This window comes from Chiloscyllium plagiosum, chromosome 14, assembly GCF_004010195.1.
Source record: "Chiloscyllium plagiosum isolate BGI_BamShark_2017 chromosome 14, ASM401019v2, whole genome shotgun sequence".
Classification (NCBI taxonomy): domain Eukaryota; kingdom Metazoa; phylum Chordata; class Chondrichthyes; order Orectolobiformes; family Hemiscylliidae; genus Chiloscyllium; species Chiloscyllium plagiosum.
In genome coordinates, this window is record NC_057723.1 from 20,375,727 (window position 1) to 20,395,406 (window position 19,680).

The window sequence follows — 19,680 nt, forward strand, 5'->3', positions numbered from 1 at the left end:
TAAAAAAGTGGATTCATAACATGCTCCATAAATTCCCAATAAAACACATTTCACATTGTCATTATCTCTCTTTGGCTTCTGTCTTTCATGTCTTCATTTATACCCCAGGTTTTATAAGCATTGGGCCAGCTTCTCAAAAGTACACTGCCCCTGATTACTGTGTTTAGGTCTGCAACATCTGGCAATGTAGTCACAATTTTAAAAAAAAATGTAAAATTCATGTTAGCCTCCTTTCTCCCCCCCCCCCTCACTGGCCTGCATACACCTACCCTCAACTATCATAGACCCAATCCATAGGAAGAAACTCATTACAGAATGAGGTCAGGACACAATCAGTAGCTTGTATCAAATTCCATTTGCAAAAACAAAAGCATAAAGTTTTAAGTGGCAAACATAGAAAGTAGTATTTTAAACTATGCCAGGGGCATTTGTTCACAAGGGAACTTGAAGCATTTAATTTGATAGATCTCAGTGGTGAGCGTAAAAAAAAAAATCCTTTTAACTGAAGGCTCCAGTCATTGTACAAAATGCAAAACGCTAAAATAAATGCAAACTGGGTACATACACACAGTTATATAGATCAAACACCATACTGACATTGGGCCTGAAAAGATATAATTTGTACTCGAACTTGGTTAATAGGCTAAGGAGACCACACAGTGGCACAGTGGTTAGCACTGTTGCCTCACAGCGCCAGAGACCCGGGTTCAATTTCCACCTCAGGCGACTCCCTGTGTGGAGTTTGCACATTCTCCCTGTGTCTTGTGTGGGTTTCCTCCGGGTGCTCTGGTTTCCTCCCACAATCCAAAAATGTGCAGGTTAGGTGAATTGGCCATGCTAAATTGCCTGTAGTGTTAGATGAACGGGTAAACGTAGGGGAATGGGTCTGGGTGGGTTGCGCGCTTCGGTGGGTCGATGTGGACTTTTTGGGCCGAAGGGCCTGTTTCCACACTGTAAGTAATCTAATCTACACACACTGATTCAAAGGTCTCACGTAGAGTTTTACTCTTGACCTACTCCTCAAAGCGTATATTAGTCTCTGTCCCTGTTAGCATCCACTTTACCTAATATTACTTGCTTACTATTTATATTTTAGTGGAGGAATTTTGGGTTTCATTTTGTATGAATTGCTGTTTTATTCTCATACTTTTCCTTTGCCTGTCATCTTAATTTCATTCATCATATTGTGTTTGGTTTAGTTTCCATTGAAGCATCCTTCTAACAAGATTCTTACACCCTTTTTTTTTGTTTCTTCATTTTGTCTTTCTCCACTATTTCAAAGAGCCCTGCCTTTGCTTCCCTTAAATATTGCTTTTGGAATGTATCCAGCTTGTATGTGTATTATTTCCTCAATGATAATTCATTGCTCCATTGCAGTTTCTCCTGTAAATAATACATGTTGGTTGTGTATATCTCAAATATACCCTATATTTTATCTGTTATCACATTGTTTATCCAACATCCAGTTGTGTACAAGCAGAAGGTTTCTTCTAATGAAATGTCAGGAAGCCCAAAACCATTGTCTTCAGTTCCAGTCCAAAACTATCTTCCCTAAATACTGACTCCATCTTCAGCCTGGTAACGTCCGATTGCACCATCTTATTTGCAGTCTTAGTATGTTAATACAATCCCGAGATGCCCTTCCAATTAATATCTTTGCTGTTGCCGTTTCTATATAGTATCAGGTGATTCATTTGACTTGAGTTGTTTATGTAAGAGAATGAAGACCTCTAGCAGCACTTCTGCAGCAATTAAGAATTAACAGGTATTTTTGACATAATTCATTTTTCTTTATGGGCTGCATGCTATTTCGGGGGGCAAAAGGAATAGCGTACTTTACCATTAAGTGTGATCCAAAAAAATTCAATGGATTGGAAATGTTACAATATAAGATGATTTTTCATTAAGTTGTTCATGGTAAATAAGGACCAACTGGGGGTCTTGTAGTTAGAAGGCATGGTTAAATGAACTTGAGTACAGGAATATTTCAAACCTCATCTTAATCATGAATTCCACCGTAAGCCCACAAGAATAGTAGAATCTGACACCATTTGCACTGATATTCCCGTCATCTCTCATTCCTCACAAACATTGCAGAAGTGTGCCCTTTTGCCCACTCGGAATAGTTTTGAACTAATTAGAAGTCCAGACCTATAACCCCAGAATTATGAACTCTGCTTCCAGTGAATCATGGGCTTTTATGCTTTCTGCTTGGTGTAATTGTCCATTGGCATTCTATGAAGTTGATGTCAAGCAATTCAGAGCGACGACGCTCAAAAAATGCCTCTTTAAACCACACTTAATTTTCTTGTGTACTTAACCATTTTTTTTAATTTTGTGTAGTTATATCCGGGTGGCTGTACTCCCATGCTCTGAAAATACAAGTTGTCTGTTCCGCACCAAATCATCAGTTGCTGCTGAAAGCCTGACATACAATGAAGTCTTTTGGATCACCATTTCTTTTTCTGCTTTGCATCAGAAGACTCTGCGAGTTGATGTTTGCTCAGTGGATAAATCTCATCGAGAAGAGTGTTTGGTTGGTGTTTGTCTTGAATATTATAACCCATTGCATCTTCAACACTTAATTGCAACCTCAAAAAAATGCAGTTTAACCAATTCTGGGTTCTTGTTACAGATCAGCACTCATTTATTTGCAATTCTGAAGTATAGTTGAGGGGCTAACAGCTTTTACCCAACTTCATACGGCATATCAATTAGGCATTTTCTTTTATAATTCTCAACTTTGGTACTGCTTTATTTTATAAATGTTCACTGAACTGTAAGCCATGTGTTTCATGAGTGATTTGCTCTCACCATTACGAGAATTAAAACAATGAACAAAGAGGAATTGGTCAAATGAATGAGTTCACCCATTAATACTGGTCTTTTGTAGGGAGGACGAAAAGTAATTTTTTCCTTTCTTAGCTACTTTCTGAGAAACGTCTGGTTTCAGTCAGTAGTTTTGAATAATCCTTGTGTGTTAATAATTACTATTTGGATTTAACTGGAAGACATGATATAATTAATTTATCAAAGATTTAAAACAGCTGATATTATAATTCCTATACAATGCCCATTTGTGTGGAGTTGTAACATTTTGGTGTGCTTCGACAGTGTAAAGGGAACAAGGAAGAATATGAAAGCAAGATTAATTATCTTAATTCTTTAATTCTTTTGCATCTTTTACAACTTGCAAATTCCATCCAGCTTTAAGGACAGATGACACGCCAGCCTGGAGAGTAATCTTAATCTCCAACCTCTTAAAGATTTTTGGATGCATCTTCTGTTCTTTTAGTCACAGTTAGTTCAAATGGTAGTAAGCAAAGTTGCACTTTTCACATGATTGTGATCAGAGGTGCTCTCTTACAAGAGAAAAAGCCTCTCATAGTTACAGTAGTGATAAATTTTCGAGCCATTTCAACAGTCCTGAGACAGCAGTAAAAAACAGCACTGGAAAGTAACAATCGGCAGGGTTGGGAACCTCAGTATGTAACCAAGTGGCAAGTACCAATGTTCACACAAGAGGTGGTAATTCGCTGAAAATAGTCAACAGGCTGTCCTTCTATGTTGCTTATCATTTAAATTAGAAGCATTTCTCCTGTCCACTTTCCTGTGATTTGCCCGTAACCTTTGATTCCCACAGTGATAAAGAATTTATATATCTCAGACCTTAAATTAGAACTAAAAACTAACTTCTCAGTCCCTCTAAGATATGGGATGCTGGTAAGATGCTGTCAGTCTATGTCACTCTCTATAATTATTAAAACAACTCAAAACTTTGTCAAGGGGCTGTTACAAAATTTCTTAACTGAATTTCTGTAGTATGATTTTGAGCCTTTTTCATTACATCATCCTTTTCAGACAAATGGTATGGTACATAATATTTTAGTTAAACCTCTGACCCTGATATAAGTTGTTCATTCAGGGAAGGTAAGCTGACTGTGTGTAATTATGACAAAATCTACAGTCTGCTGGTTATTCTTTCAGCCATTATTCTGGGAATAGGAGTGAACAGATATCACATGACAATAATTAAAAGTAAGACGGGCTTTTTTTTTGATGTGACATTTTGCTATTGTAGACTGGAGGGTTTGAGTTATAAGGAGAGGCTGGGCAGGCTGGGACCATTTTCCACTGGAGCATAGATTACCTTTCAAAGGTTTATAAAACCATGAAGGATATAGATAAGGTGAATGGCAGGTGTCTTTTCCCTAATGTAGGGGATTTCAAGACCAAGGGCATGTTTTTAAGGTGAGAAGAAAGCGATTTTAAAAAAGACATGAAGGGCAATTTTTTTTTAAACAGTGTAGAATGAATTTGTAGAGGAAGTGATGGATGTAGGTACAGTTATAATGTTTAAAAGACATTTGGATAAGTACATGAAAAAACATTTTGGAGAGATATAGTTCATGCGCAGATAAGGTGAGGTTAGTTTAATTTGGGATTATGGTCTGCATGGACTGATTGGACCGAAGGGTCTGTATATATCTATATCCAGTACTCTAATCTGAAAAGTACCAATTTTTTAGAATCAAGCATTCTAACAGGTAACTTCATTAGGTATGGCAGAAATTTCAATGAAGCAATAGATATTAAACATTGAATGGTTTAAGATTCTATTCATAACCTTGGTGCATTGTTCAAATGAAGATAGTAACATTTACTCTGATAAACAAGTTTTGGTGTCTTATGTCCAGTAGTATTTAAATATATTTTGTGTTGCACTTATGATGCATGAATGACAATTATTTAAATTTTAAACAGGGTGGTGCTCAGATCAGCCTGGCAAATCTGAACAGATGTGCAGAGTGGTCAACACACTGGTACAACCTCCTTAATCTTCACTATCTACAGGAGCAAAGCATGAAGCATAGTGCACAAAACGAAGGTGTTCTTCAATCAGAAACTAAACACCCCACAGCAGAGAAAAAAGTAGGCAATTAGCTTAAATATTTGGAGAATAACCATGGCTGTATGCTAATACTGTGAAATTTCAAATCAGCATCAAATTTTAAAACTCATTTCAATTTTCCAACATTTCAGGCATTTTCCAGAAGGAAGTTTTACTAGACTCTGGCAGATAATAAGAATGAGAGAGGCAAAACAGTAAGGTAAAGAGACAGTATAAATAGAGACATTTTGATTGGATTTGAGCCAACTTTTAAACAAGTTAATTGAACAAGCAATACGGTCAGCTGTCCCTTATCTGCATGTTCGAAAACCTAGAATGTGAAGACCATTTCAGATGTGGAACTGAACAGACTTGTAGGCATGCTGAGTTCGGGCTCTTTGAAAAAAAACTTTGCTTGGCCTGAATGGAAGTAAACTGAAGTCTATTTCCAAAGAATCTAAATCGATCAGAGTGGCGAGCATATCAATTATGTAACTGAATTGTGAATTCCTGTGTCACTTCTATTATAAATGACTAAATAAGACAATGAAAAATAGTCTGTATGCCCCCTTGAGCCTGATCCAACATTTCTCCTATCCACTTTCCTGTGTTTTGCCTGTAACCTTTGATTCCCTTACTGATAAACAATCTGTCTGTCTCAACCTTAAATATACATGCAGTTATAACGGAAGTGGCCTTTACTGATCATGCTATAGTTATGAGCTCAACACATTGATGTCTCAATACACAAAGTGCATGTTGTTTACCTAAAGACCGTAAAAAACAAGGTTTTCTGATAAAGGATTCCTGACCTTTGATACAAATTGGGGCTATTATTCACATCAATCACCATTTATAGAGCTAGAAGAATGGTAGAGGCTGGGAAATCTAGTGAACATCGGTTTCATGGGAAAACAAATCTACCATTTGAAGCAGGCTGGAACTTTATTGTGCTATGGAATGGAGGATAGGGTAGGATGCTTTGCCATATTCCAATCATGGGCATACTTTGGACAGAGTCTCCATCAGGAAATCTGGGAGGAAGCAATGCCTTGAATAAACAGCAGGTAGGTAGGCCTTTCACACTTGGAAGGCAAGTAAATTGGACACTTTAGTATATTTTCGTTTTAATTCTTTGCTGGCATTTAGATTTTCTTATACTTTTGTGTCCACCTGTTATTACTGACTTGAAAAAGGTTTCAAAAAGAATAAAGACACTGGAAGTCATCAAAAGTTCCCTCTAAGTTCACCATCCTAACTTACAATTATATCGCCATTCATTCAAGGTTACTAGGTCAGACTCCTGGAATCCATTCTCTAACGGCATTACGGGTCTATCTATAAATGGACTGCAGCATTTCAAGAAGTCAGCTCACCCCCACCTTTTTAAGGGCAATAAGGATGGGCAGTAAATGCTGGCCCAACCAGCAATGTCCACATTTCATAAATGGTTTTAAAAACTGTGATTTTACAATGAGACCTGGACTGTACGTTCAAAAGTCAGAGAAATTCCATTAAGGATCCCTGTTGTTCATTCATTGATCCTCCCATTTAATCCCAAGTATGTGGTGAAGATGTTCATGGAATTTCTCTAGTACTTGCATGATGCACAATCCAGGTCTCACTGCAGAACAGAAGTTTTTGTTTAATCGTTTATGGAATGTCGATATTGCTGGTTTGGTCAGCTTTCATTGCCCATCCCGAATTGCTTTTCAGAAACTGATGATGTGTGCTTTCCTGAACTGATGCAATCATTTGGTGTAGGTGCAACCTACAGAGAGAGTTCCAGGATTTTGACCCAGTGACACTGAAGGAATGCCAACATAGTTCCACGTTAGAGTAATGAGTGGCTTGGAGGGAACTGTTGTTGGCTTGCAGTGGTCTTTATTGTCCAACTCTCGTTGCTGGTAATATTCAGAAAAATGTCCTCAGAATCATATTTGATGGGTTGGATGCTGTGCCTGAATGACTGAAAAGCTTCAGACTGTTTTCTAACTTTCAAATGGCCAGTATGCTATGCCTGGACAAAGAAAATGCTTTGAAGATGCTCTGAATCTCTCCCTGAAGCATGACAGAAATTACATTCATGACACCTCAAAATTTGTGACAACTGTCTGTCAATGTGATGTACACTTGTGTTTTAATAATGAACAGAACATCAGCTGAGGAAAGAAAAGAAGCAAATCTTGCACTCTGAATCACATGACTTTGTGGAACATTTTACCTCATATGTTGTAAGGTTTATGGGTGTGGGTTCAGTCTGTTCAATGACATGGCAGAAGCACACAACATTGAGTAAATGTCACAATCTGAATAAAAGAGCAGCTGATAATGATGATTACTCAGTGATTTTGCTTTGAGATTGGGCCAGCATTTTCTGCCTGTCACAAGTTGACTTGAGAAGGTGAAAGTGAGCTGCCGTCTTGAATTGCTGCAGTCCGTAGGCACACAATTCCATTTGGGATGGAATTCCAGGATTTTGACCCAATAACACTGAAAGAACAGCGATTCAAAGTCAGGATGGTGAATGGCTTGGATGGGAACGAGCTGCCCTTGAACCTCTAGACAGAATGGTTTGCGCTTCAAAAGTGCTGACTCAGGTGCTTTGATCAGTTTCTGAAGTGCATCTTATCATTTGTGCACAATGCTACCATTGAGCATCAGTAGTAGAGGAATTAGATGTTTGTGGATGTGATGCCAATCAAGTGGCCTGCTTTGTCTTGGATGATGTCAAGCTTTTTGAATGTTGTTGGAGCTGCAATTATTGAGCAAAGTGGGAATGTTCCATCACACTGCTGAACTGTGTCTTGTGGAAGATGAACAGGCTATGGGAGTCAGGCAGTGAGTTATTCATTGCAGGAGTCATAGCCTCTGATCTGTTATAACTACTGTTTTTATATGATTAGTCCAATTCAATTTCTGGCCAATGATATCCCCCGGGATTTTGTTATTGAGGGATTGAATGGCATTTGTTTTGTTATTGAATGGCAAAGAGTGATGGTTAGTTTAGTTGAGTTGATCGTTGCCTGGCATTTGTGTGGTGGGCATGTTACTTGTCATTTTTCAGCCCGAGCCTGAATACTGTCCAGGTCTCGCTGCATTTGGACGTGGACTGCTTCAGTATCTGAGGAGTTGCAAATGGTGATGAATATTGTACAATCATCAGCAAACATCCCCATTTCTGATCTTATGGAAGGGGAAAGGTGATTGATCTCAGAAACTACTTTGACAAACTCCTACAGAAATGTCCTGGAGCTGTGAAGACGAACTTCCAATATCAACAAACATCTATCTATCTATCTTTGTGCCAGGTATGACTCCCAACAAGTGCTGAACTTTTCCCCCTGATTCTCATTTGACTTCAGTTTTGTTGGGGCTCCTTGATGCCATTCCCAGTCAAATGTAGTAACGATATTAAGGGCTGTCACTCTCACCTTACCTCTGGAATTCCACTGTTTTGTACATGTTTATATCAAGGCTGTAATGAAGTGAGAGGCTGAGTGGCCCTGGCAGAACTCAATTGGCATCAGTAAATAGGTTATTGCTGAGCAGGTGTTGCCTGACAACACTATTGATGACACCTTCCATCACTTTACTGATGACTGTGAGTAGACTTATGAAGCAGTAATTGACTGGATTGGATTTGACCTACCTTTTGTGTTGAGGACACACTTGAGCAGTTTTCCACATTGTTGGCTAAATGTCAGTGTTGTAACTGCTGGAAGAACTTGGTTCGGGAATTGGCAAGTTCAGGACCACAGGTCTTCAGTACTATTGACGATGTTGTCAGGGCCCAGTGCATATAAAGTATTCAGTGAGTCCAACTATTTCTGAATATCACATGAAATTTCTGAAAGTCAAATTCTCCTTTCTAAGTTTCTGTAACTTAAATTACAGTTGCACCATTGAAAGAAAATGTTCTGATATTATTTTCAACTTATAATTGTGTTTTTTGTAGGATTCTGTGTCTGCACTCCTCGAACAAACAGTTGCAGAGCTGGAGGCAGTGGAGTGGCGACTAGGAAAGAACAGAAATTTGTTGAGTCCAGAAGAGGAAAGGTATAATACCTGAATTAAAACATTCTGCAAGCAATGTACATGTTTGTTGACTCATTTACGTTAAATGTTGTATTTTTAAGCATTTGTTTTCGTGGCAGTTTCCCCTGTGCTCCTCTTCCCATTTCTAAAGGCTTTTGGTTCCATAGGCACCAGCCACCTGCCAGTGCCTCAAGCAAATAATTATTATTCAATAAATCTCAGTAAACATGACGATATCTTGGTATTTGCATATGCAGTTATAGTAGGATCTGTTTGAAACTGATCAAGAATGGGATCCTGATTCAGTTTTGTTTCTCTCCCTTTTTCTTGACACTGTTTCTCACTCCCACCCTGGGGCACTAAACATTCGAATACCTATTGTTTGAATTCAACTAACTAACTTGATTTTGGGAGAATCATGACCAGAGTTACCTAATATAGGCAGTTGACAATTTGTTGGAGCAATTTTCTGCTAGTTTATTGAGAAGCTACAGTTTAGGTATGATACATTTAATTAATTAGGTAAATAAAATAAATGTACAACCCATAACAGATAAGAATACTTTACTGATACAAGCAGTTCTGTAAAGTGAAGGTAAAGAGGCAGCACACTTCCATGTCCCAAATATTTTGCAGTCTTTTCTGGTAGCCTTTGATAGCAATTGTCTCTGATGTTGCCTCTGGCTGATGTAAGGGAACTCTTGATCTTCATCCAAGAAGGTGGTAGCTTGTCCCCCTTGACCCTTTTGTAACCGTCACTCTCACCTATTCTTGTTGACATCTTATTTTGGGGACTGGCCATCTGTGTCAGTCACCTGGCCAAGCTCTCTTGGCCAATATTCATGATGCTAAGTTGACTGTTGTCCTCTTGCTCACCTTCATTGAAGGTTCATTTTAATTCCTCCTTAGAGCAAATCATTATTTTTGAAAACACTTACAATTGGGAATTGTGGTACTTAATAAAACTTATGTTTATGCTTTTAGATGATAAGTTACTACTGTAACACCATTAAATGAGGTCTCATGACACATTGAAATATTTAAAAGCATACAGTTTTAAATGGGCCCCAATTTCCAATACTGGATGCAGACCAAGGACCAAAGCTGAAATCCATTTAGATCAAAAAAGAGTGGATAGTGGTTAGCATATTAGTACTGTGGTGCAGAGAAATGCTGTACCATGTCCTGAAAATGTGTTGACGGTCAATTCTAGGCAGTTAATCTGGAAAGTTTATTAGATGAAAATTGCTTCTTCTGCCCCACTGTGACCTTTCCAGAACCCATTCTCTCTCTTCCCCCCCCCACCTCCCGACTACACCAACCAACCACCTGGTTGCCCTCTTGAACAGACCTGACTACTGTTCCCCTTCTGACCACCTGACTACAATGTGACCTGATCACCCCTGTCCACCAAGTGGACCTGAATACTCAATCTAGCTATCCCTCCCAATCAACCCACCTAACATGACTAAAAAACACCAAAAGAACTGCAGATGCTGTAAATTGGAAACAAAAACAGAAATTACTGGAAAAGCTCAGCAGGTCTGGCAGCATCTGTGAAGAGAAATCAGAACTAACGTTTCAGGTTTGGAGTTACCCAGGTGATAGACAAGTTTTCATCTAATAAACTTGCCTGAGTAATAACCCAGAATTGACCGTATTGTACTTAATGTGACTAATCGCCTAACCCAATTAACTGTTGACCTGATCCTGTACTACATCTCTCTATCCCCACCATCCCTCCACAGTCCCTCTTGCCCCATTCCATCCCCTCCCTTAAACCCTTAAGTACACACTCTCCAACTTAACAATATCATCCCAACTCCCTGTTTACCTATACTAACAACTAGAATCGACCTAGCGACCCCACCTACTGCTTATAATTTATTTATATTTGTCCCTTGCATTTGCCACATCCATTTTGAATTTTATTTGACGTAACTAATGGCACTGCCAAGCACAGCCAGAGCACATCCAAGAAGGGATGTGGATGCATATCCCAACCAGGAAGTAGATTATTTTTCTATGTGATTGGAAGGAAGAACCAAGGATACAAGAATTGATTCTAAACAGAACAAAGCTATGCTGATTTTTTTTAAACGAGGTTCCTTGCTTACAGACCAAGTGCACCAGTGAAGGAAGATGACAACAAAGAGAAAGAAGTAAGCAAGGAGGGAGAGCAAGAACAAGAAGACAATGAAGAAATACTTTGGGAAAATGAAGACTATGTTGAGAATACCAATGAGCCAACTGATGATCAGTCAGTGCTAGGAACACTTGTTGCAATGAAGGTGAATATTCGTAGCAATTATCTATTTGGCTAACCCTCCATGAATCATTAAAAATATAATTGCTGCCATTTAGAGAGTGCTGCGAGCACAAATATTGTGATGGTAAAAGCATATCAAATATTGGTCATACCTATTAAAATATGTGAATTATTTCACAGAATCATGGGTCACAGAATTTAGGTTAATAAAATTAGTGAATTTTTGGGGCTAATGGAATGAATTTGCGCTGGGAGAAGTAATGAGAAAATGTAAGAAAAATTTGAGTTCTTTGTTGCTGTAATGCTACTGTTGATTTTTGAATCCCTTCTATGTTGCACATTAGTATTTACTACAGTGTTCCAGTGCACAAGCAAAAAAAAATACAAATCACTTGTGTTCTAGTAGTTGAACATTACTATGTGTTTTAATTATTATATTGTTATATTGGTGTAAGTTATAGTTTTGAGTATGTAAAATATCTTCAGTATTTCTGCTTGAATTATGAAGTGCAGTCGGTGTAAATGACCTTTTAAACCCGGATGTTGAATCAAGCGATGTTTTATCCAGTACGGCACAAGAATTGTTTTTTCAGCCATTAAAGAGCTATCACTAAGCATATGAGCAAGCCCATGTGATGAATTTAGAGGCATGAGACGAGTGAGTGTATTCTCTCAAGTCGCTAATGTGAGCCTAATTAATGTCTTGGTCAAAATGTATTTGAAGCAGCATATTGGCACTAAGTTGAAACGCGTTGCTTTAAATGTGACTTACTTTCCCTATAATATGTGGGCATGAAAATAATTTTAAAAATTGCCAATAACATTGCATATTATCACTTTACAGAAATTAATTGGATTATGAACTTATTATTTCCGCAGGTTGATAAAGAAACTAACACAGAGGAGACTGTGACAACTACTTTTGTTGTGCGTCCAAAGGATAGAAGAACTCATACTACTCAACAAAGCCCATTTGTGAGAGGCAGTGCAATTATTCGTTCAAAAACCTTCTCTCCGGGTGCACAGAATCCCTATGTATGCAGGGTAAGAAAGCATTTGACTGGATTTTGTTCTTAACATTGTAAGCATTTCTGTTCAATCTACAACTTACAGGTTCTTCCACTGAATGGATTCCTTCCCTTGTTTTTTTTTTGTTCTCACCTTCCATCTTCTCTCACACACCATTTATCCTGTTAGACCCTGTTCCTGCAAGTATTTATGATGAACATGGTCAGCACATTCAGCTTCTTTTGTTCTGAAAAGTGCCAGTAATGTGAGCTTCTGCTTTGAAGAAAACACAGGATCCATCATTGACAGTCATTTCTTCACCCTGCATGCAGTGTACTTTTCATTTATGGTAGCCTTCTCTTGATCCTTCTTGTGTTATGCTCCTTTCTCGAACATTGCTAGGTTCATTATTCAGCTAATGTATAACTGTGCTTGTACTTGCAAATGTAATAAGGGGGATTAAGGTTGTTTTTTGTACTGTTATGTTCTGAATCCTGCTTTCTTATGTCAACAGTTGGCAAAAAAAAAACAATATTAGAATTTGGCAGCAAGAAAGCCTTCCAACAGAAGTAGTCTTGCCATACATTGCATTTGATATTTGTGACGTGTGAATTCCTTCCTTATTAGTCTTTTTAAAGCAAAGATGACTTTATTTACTTCTTGGGGTGTTCAGTAGGATGCCATTGGGTACGTAGATGGCTGCTAATATCAATCCTCACCCAAAACATTCTGTTGCAAACAGGATCGGACAAAGCAAACGACCGAGTCCTCAACAAGTTTCCTTGGAGTTTCTCTTCTTAGTGTTTTCTCTTGCCTATAATAATGTACTTGCTTTATCAGGGCATTTATTTTGTTTGGTTGTGTCATATATAGCAATAATATTTGAGCTCCTTCAAGTACGTGAAGTTGATGTGAAAGCTTTGAAATGTGTGTACCTGTATATCCATGATATGAATAACAGAATTATTACGACACTAAAGGTGGCAATTTGGCTCAATGTGTCTGCGCCAGCTCTCCAAATCGGCATTGTGACTTAATGATGTTCTCCTACCTTTTCTCCTAACCTTGAACATGTTTTCTATTCAAATAATTGCGTAATGCTTCCTTGATCTTTCCTATTGTGCTTTCACCCAGGCTGATTTTTATCCATTCCTTTGTTAACCCAACTGTTGTTCTCTCTCTGGGCTCCATCTCCACCTATCCATTAAACCCCTCCCTGAAATGTTAAGTCTGCTTTCTCTCAGCCAGACTTGCTGAGTTTTTCCAGCAATTTCTGATTTTACAGCATCCACCACATTTCTCAGGACGTGTATTTCTGACCCAGACGCTGCTTGTGTGAGAAAGATTTTTCAAAACATTTGTACTTCTGTTGATTACTTTAAATCTATACTCCTTCTGAATCCTTCAAGAGAAAAAAAATTCTGCTTGCTTACTCTATCCAGACCTGTCATGATTTTGCCATCTTCTATTAGATCTCCTCTTTACCTTATCTTCAAGGAGAACGGTCTCAGTCTTTTTAATCTCACAACTGAAGTTTCTCATTCCTAAAAACATTTTTGTAAATCTTCTGTGCACTCTTTCCTAATGTGTTCATTTGCTTCCTATTAGTGCCTCGCTCTGTACACAGTGCTCCAACTGAGGTTTAAAGATATCTTGTGTAAGCTCCACATAAACTTGATCTTATAATTTTTGCCCCTGTCATAAAATCCAGGATACCATGTGCTTTATGAACTGCCTTTTCATTGTGACCTGCTCTTTTATTAATGTATAGACATAGACATCAAGGTCTGTCTACTCCTGCACCTCCTGAAGAATTGCACCAATTGTTTTATAGTTTCTGTTCATGTTCTTTCTACCAAAATCTATCCAGTCACATTTATCTATATTGATCGTTATCTGCCCACTCCATCAACATGCCATTTTGAATTCTACAGTTTTCTCCCCACAAGTGTGCAATGCTTCCAAGTTTCATCTCATCTGCTAAATTTCAAATTGTCCCCTGCACACCAAGATCTAGATTATTAGTATTTGATGAAAAGGAAGACTCCCAATACAGACTCCTGGGGAACTCCAGTACAAATTCTTCTTCTAGTCTAAAAAATGTCCTTTGACCATTACATTCTGTTTTCTATTATTTAGCAAAATGAATATAAAAGCTTCTGCTCCTTTTTATTTCATGATTAGTAACTTTTCCACAGTCTGTTGTTTGACACTGTTGAATGCCTCTTGATAGCTAATATATACCACATCAATCTCATTACCCTCGTTAACTCTTTCTGTTACCTCTTCAATGAACTCCCAAATTTATTACAAATTCTTTACCCTTTTAAAAATCTCATTTACTACTTCGTAATCAACATTCCTTTTTCCATGATGGAATCTTACAGAGGCTTGTACTATGTGGGCCATGATGTGGCAGAATCGCACAAGAAGTCTGGCAAGGCCTAACTCGACATTGGGAGCAATTTGTTGCATCTTTAAACCTAAGTTCTGGATTTTGAGGCGAGGTTCTTGCCGGGTAGTGTAAGTTGCCTATTAGGTCAGATAACTGCTTATTATAACCTTATTAGCCACATGTCCTACCTTATTAATATGCAGCTTCCTATTCTAGGTTCTGCCACAAGTAAATTGGATGCTGAGAATTCTTGACACAAAAGTCAAAGTGGGCACCTGGCAACCTCAGCAAGCCACTGGCTGTAAAGAGCTTTTATGTTCTCACAACGCAATTTGCTTCTCAGAGCACAATCCGTGGACACCAGCTGCACAAACCTCTTGTCTCAGATATTGGCAGCTGATATTTTCCAGGTCTTCAAGATATTCAATGCACCTCTTGAACCACTTGCAGAATGCTTAGGAATTTGAGATCCACATTTCACAGGACTCTGACAGCTAGCATTGAAAGGCAACTTTAAGGATACTTTGCAGACAGGGTCAGGCATCCAGCTCATTTAAGTCAAACTTCTCTTTTGCTGTCATAATACTCACTCACTTAGTGCCTATGTGAATGCTCACAGCATCCTTGTTATGCCTATTAATGTAGTCATACAAACAGGCAGTTTGCCTCGACTGTCAACAGCCCTCAGTTAAGAGGTTGTATGTTTTACTGTTTGGCAGCATACTAAGTTAATCTCACATTTGTACAACATGCACAGTTTATTTGGTAGATAAACTGCTTGCAGAAAGCAAACAGCAATGTCTCAAGATCTGAAGGGAGTACTCCTCACTGAAGTTCGCGGAGGCACCCATTAGTCAGGGGATCCCGGCACAGTAAGTCAAGGGTAGTTTCCAATACCAGTCCAGGGACTTGGTCACAATTAGGCATTCGGTTGGGTGTTTTTGGTCAGGCATCTGCGTGTCTGCATAGACGCCAGTCAAGTCGGGGATATGTACAGTCATCAGGGGACTGGATACCTCTTGTCCAAGCTATCCAATTTGGGCTTTCAAAGGGATGGACCACAGACACCCAATCGGGTCTATCCAGAGAAACTAGGGGAAAGAGTAGCTACTGCAGAAAGGTGATTTGAGACCTATTCATGGGGTTGGGATGTGACAATTGTAAGTGGGGGGTGGGAAAGCTATATTTGTAAGGAGGAGAAACAATAAATCAGAAGTTTATTGACAAAAGAAATGAATATGAAATAGAATAAACCAAACAATCTGCTTAAAGTACCAATTCAAAAATTCTAAAATGCAGAGTGACAACATAATCCCAATATTTCCAAAACATTCCAGTATAAATTGAAAAGTGGCAAATAGCGTTTCTATAATACCCAAAATGCACCCGGGTACAATACCTGAACACAACTCATACAGTACCCCTGTCGTAGCCCCTGTATCTAACACACATTAATAGATTTAAGTCACTTGTGACTTCAACTTTTAGACTGCTTAACTGTATTCAGCTTTAAGTTAGCTTTTTTTGTTCTAGCCCAATATTTCTGATCTGAAACTAACATAAGCACTTCACCCTAAAGTAATCTAGTTCACTATATATCCTTTCCTTTTCAGGAGCACTGTTCTATATTGCTATCCTATCCAAAGGACTTCACAGGACTGCCCACTAAAAGCAAAAACTGAAACACAACAGTCTTCCTCTCTAAGCAATAGATGTTTCCCTTAAGCTTAAAACAACCAAATTCCTGAAGTCTCCAACAAATCTTGAGGCTCCATTGTTTGACCTCCTGGGTCACAGAAAAATCTAACATCAATACATGACAATAGACAATAGCTGCAGGAGTAGGCCATTCTGCCCTTCGAGCCAGCACCACCATTCATTATGATCATGGCTGATCATCCTCAATCAGTATCTTGTTCCTGCCTTATCCGCATAACCCTTGATTCCATTATCCTTAAGAGCTCTATCCAACTCTTTCTTCATGTTCATTAGTGCTGCTCACAAACTATTCGCTCTGAAGTCAGGCATCAAAAACTGATGTGAGTTAAATCATCATGGCTACAGAATAACTTGCATGCTAATTATTAATTTCAGACCGAAACCCAATTTATAATAATTGATATTAATATGTTCAAAATCTCACAGTTTACATCACAGTATATTCATAATATTTTCTTCTGTCTGACCATGAACATCTATCCTTAGCAAATCAGCTCCATTTCGCACTTAAATGAATTTCATTGCTGAGCACATTTTATGTTGAACTTTTGTTTCTGCATCCACTTGTTTTTCTCTAGAGTCTTCTCCATTTCACATGGCAAACCTTTTTATCTATCTCTTGTATTCTCAAGCTAGCCTTTTCCCTCTTTCTAGATCTTTCCATTAAGAATTGTTTGCATGAGATACATGGAATATACTTTCCAGTCCTACTTTGATCACCTCATTCACCACTCTTTCTTTTCCAGTGAGCTAATACTGTGTTATTGCCATTTCCTAATCTCACACGCATCAGGCCAATTGCATAGAATTTTTCCTTTCAGCTTTCTCTAAAAAGAGAGATCCCAGCCTTGCCAGGCCATTCACGCAATGAAATGTCTTAATTCCTGAAACCATTCATGTTAGTTTTGTCAACACGTTCTCCAGTGTTTTCACGTTGGTTCTTGTTTTAGAAATAATATTTTATCCTTGAATTTTTCCTTGAATTTGCTCTATTTACTTTCAGGAATTTGTGCACTATTTTTACATCCCTTTTAGAAATGTGTTCTTTATCTTCTGTTGCCTTTCTTCATTCTTCTCGCCAAAATTATTGCTTTACATTTCTCTGCATTATATTTAATCTGCTACTTGTCCAGACCACTAGTCTGTGTTCTCTCAAAGTTGATCACTATTCTCACCACAGTCCATCATACTTCCGTGTTTTGTGTTGTCTTCAGATTTTGGTATTTTGCCCTGCACATCGAAGTCTAGGGTTATTAATACCTACCAAGGAAAGCAGCAGTCATAATATCAACTGTGGGCAAATGTATACAATCATACTATCCAAAAAAAAACAATATTTTTGTCACTACATTCTGTTCTTAAAGACATAGAGATGTACAGCACAGAAACAGACCCTTCGGTCAAACTCGTCCAAGCCGTCCACATACCCCAAACTAATCTAGTCCCACTTGCCAGCTCCCGGCTGATCTCCCTCCAAACCCTTCCCGTTCATATACCCATCCAGATTCCTTTTAACTGTTGCAATTGTACTAACCTCCACCACTTCCTCTGGCAGCTCATTCCATACACGTACCACGCTCTGCGAGAAAAAGTTGCTCCTTGGGTCTCTTTTACCTCTTTCCTCTCTCACCCTGAACCTATGCCCTCTAGTTCTGGATTCCCCCACTCCAGGGAAAAGACTTTCTGTATTTATCCTATCCATGCTCATCATGATTTTATAAATCTCTATAAGGTTCTTGTCACTTAACCTAGCTTGTATCTCTGCTGCCTGTTTTTTATTCCATGGGTTTCAACTTTGCTGACAAGCATTTTATGTGGCAATTTATCAAATGCCCTTTTTTTTTCACTATATCAATTATGTAATTCTCATTCACTTTCTCTGTCACTACAGCGAAAACCTCAAAGTAGTTAAACGTTATTTGCCATTAAGAAATCTGTGCTTCTACATTAATTAATCCATATTTGTCTAGGTGACTGTTAATTGTGCCTGGATTATCATTTCTAGAATCTTTCTCACCACATGGAGCTGGCAACTGATTGCTGGGTTTATCCTTGCACCTGTTTTTGAAAAAGAGTGCAATATTTGTAACTCCAGCACTGTTGGAAATACATTGGAAGGAAGATTGGAAGACTGTGGGCAAACTTTGGCTGGACACTTGAGTGTTCTGGATTCACAATGAATTTAAAAAGCTGAAATCATAACCTCTGCATCCATTTTCTTTTATTGTCCTTTCATAGTTATTTTTTCTCTCTCCCTTTTTTATTTGCTTTTAATTGGTAGCTATTCAGGATCTTTCATTCACAATCTTTTAGGTGCATCTTTTCCTTTTTTACTTGATCCATTACTTTTCCTTTCAGCCACGCAACATGAAACATTTTTTTAATCTCCTGCCCCAACACTCTAACATTGACCCTTCCAATTTGTTTTTCTTCCTACCCTTTCAGATTTTGCAGATAAAAGAAACCTATGATATTTTGAATTTGTGTCATTGAAATGTTGAGATTTTTTTCTCTCTACTGGTGCCGCAAGACCTGCTAAGTATTTCCAACATTTTTGTTTTTTTTTTAATTTTACTGTAATTGGTTTAGGTTTATAGAAATAACATCAGTTATTAAAATTGTAATTTGTCAGAATTGCTGTTTTGGTGTTGTACATTCCTAGAATAACAAGTGCACAGGTTCCTGACCTACTCTGAATTCTAACCATTTGTACAGACAACATGCCTGTTGAGAGGTGAATCTTAGTAGCATCAACCCTGATGAGCGTCTTCATGAATTAAGTTTTCTAATTTATTTTTGTGGTTTTTGCAAGCACTGAACGAGTGTTAGGCCTAGTCATCCTCCCAATGAGCACTCATTGGATGGTCGGGAGCCATAAAATAATGATTGCTCTGAGATTTGGAAGCAATTGGCCCATGCATTTTCACATGTAACCAACGTTTTGGTTTTTTGTTTCTGTGCTTACTCCAATAGCAATAATCTTTGAAAAGGTATGTTAATAAATGTATTTGTGATTTGGATTCACCCACCGCTTCCAACCTCATAATCCGGGAACCCCGCACTGCCCAGTTCTACCTCCTTCCCAAGATCCACAAGCCTGACCACCCTGGCCGACCCATTGTCTCAGCATGTACCTACCCCACTGAACTCATCTCTACCTACCTCGACACTGTCCTATCCCCCCTAGTCCAGGAACTCCCCACATACATTCGAGACACCACCCACGCCCTCCACCTCCTCCAAGACTCCCGTTTCCCCGGCCCCCAACGCCTCATCTTCACCATGGATATCCAATCCCTCTACACCTCCATCCGACATGACCAGGGCCTCCAAGCCCTCCGTTTCTTCCTCTCCAGACGT

General features: G+C 38.6%; 1 protein-coding gene across 1 annotated transcript in view; it reads left to right on the top strand.

Annotated features, from left to right (window-relative positions):
* The window catches only part of LOC122556531 (protein KIBRA-like), a 143,776-nt gene that overhangs the window by 108,804 nt on the left and 15,292 nt on the right, over window positions 1-19,680 (top strand). Inside the window, exons 15-19 of the mRNA XM_043703296.1 lie at window positions 2,344-2,536; window positions 4,765-4,932; window positions 8,850-8,950; window positions 11,049-11,220; window positions 12,078-12,242. Coding sequence (XP_043559231.1) covers window positions 2,344-2,536; window positions 4,765-4,932; window positions 8,850-8,950; window positions 11,049-11,220; window positions 12,078-12,242 — 799 coding nt within the window. The remainder of the gene's footprint in view (window positions 1-2,343; window positions 2,537-4,764; window positions 4,933-8,849; window positions 8,951-11,048; window positions 11,221-12,077; window positions 12,243-19,680) is intronic.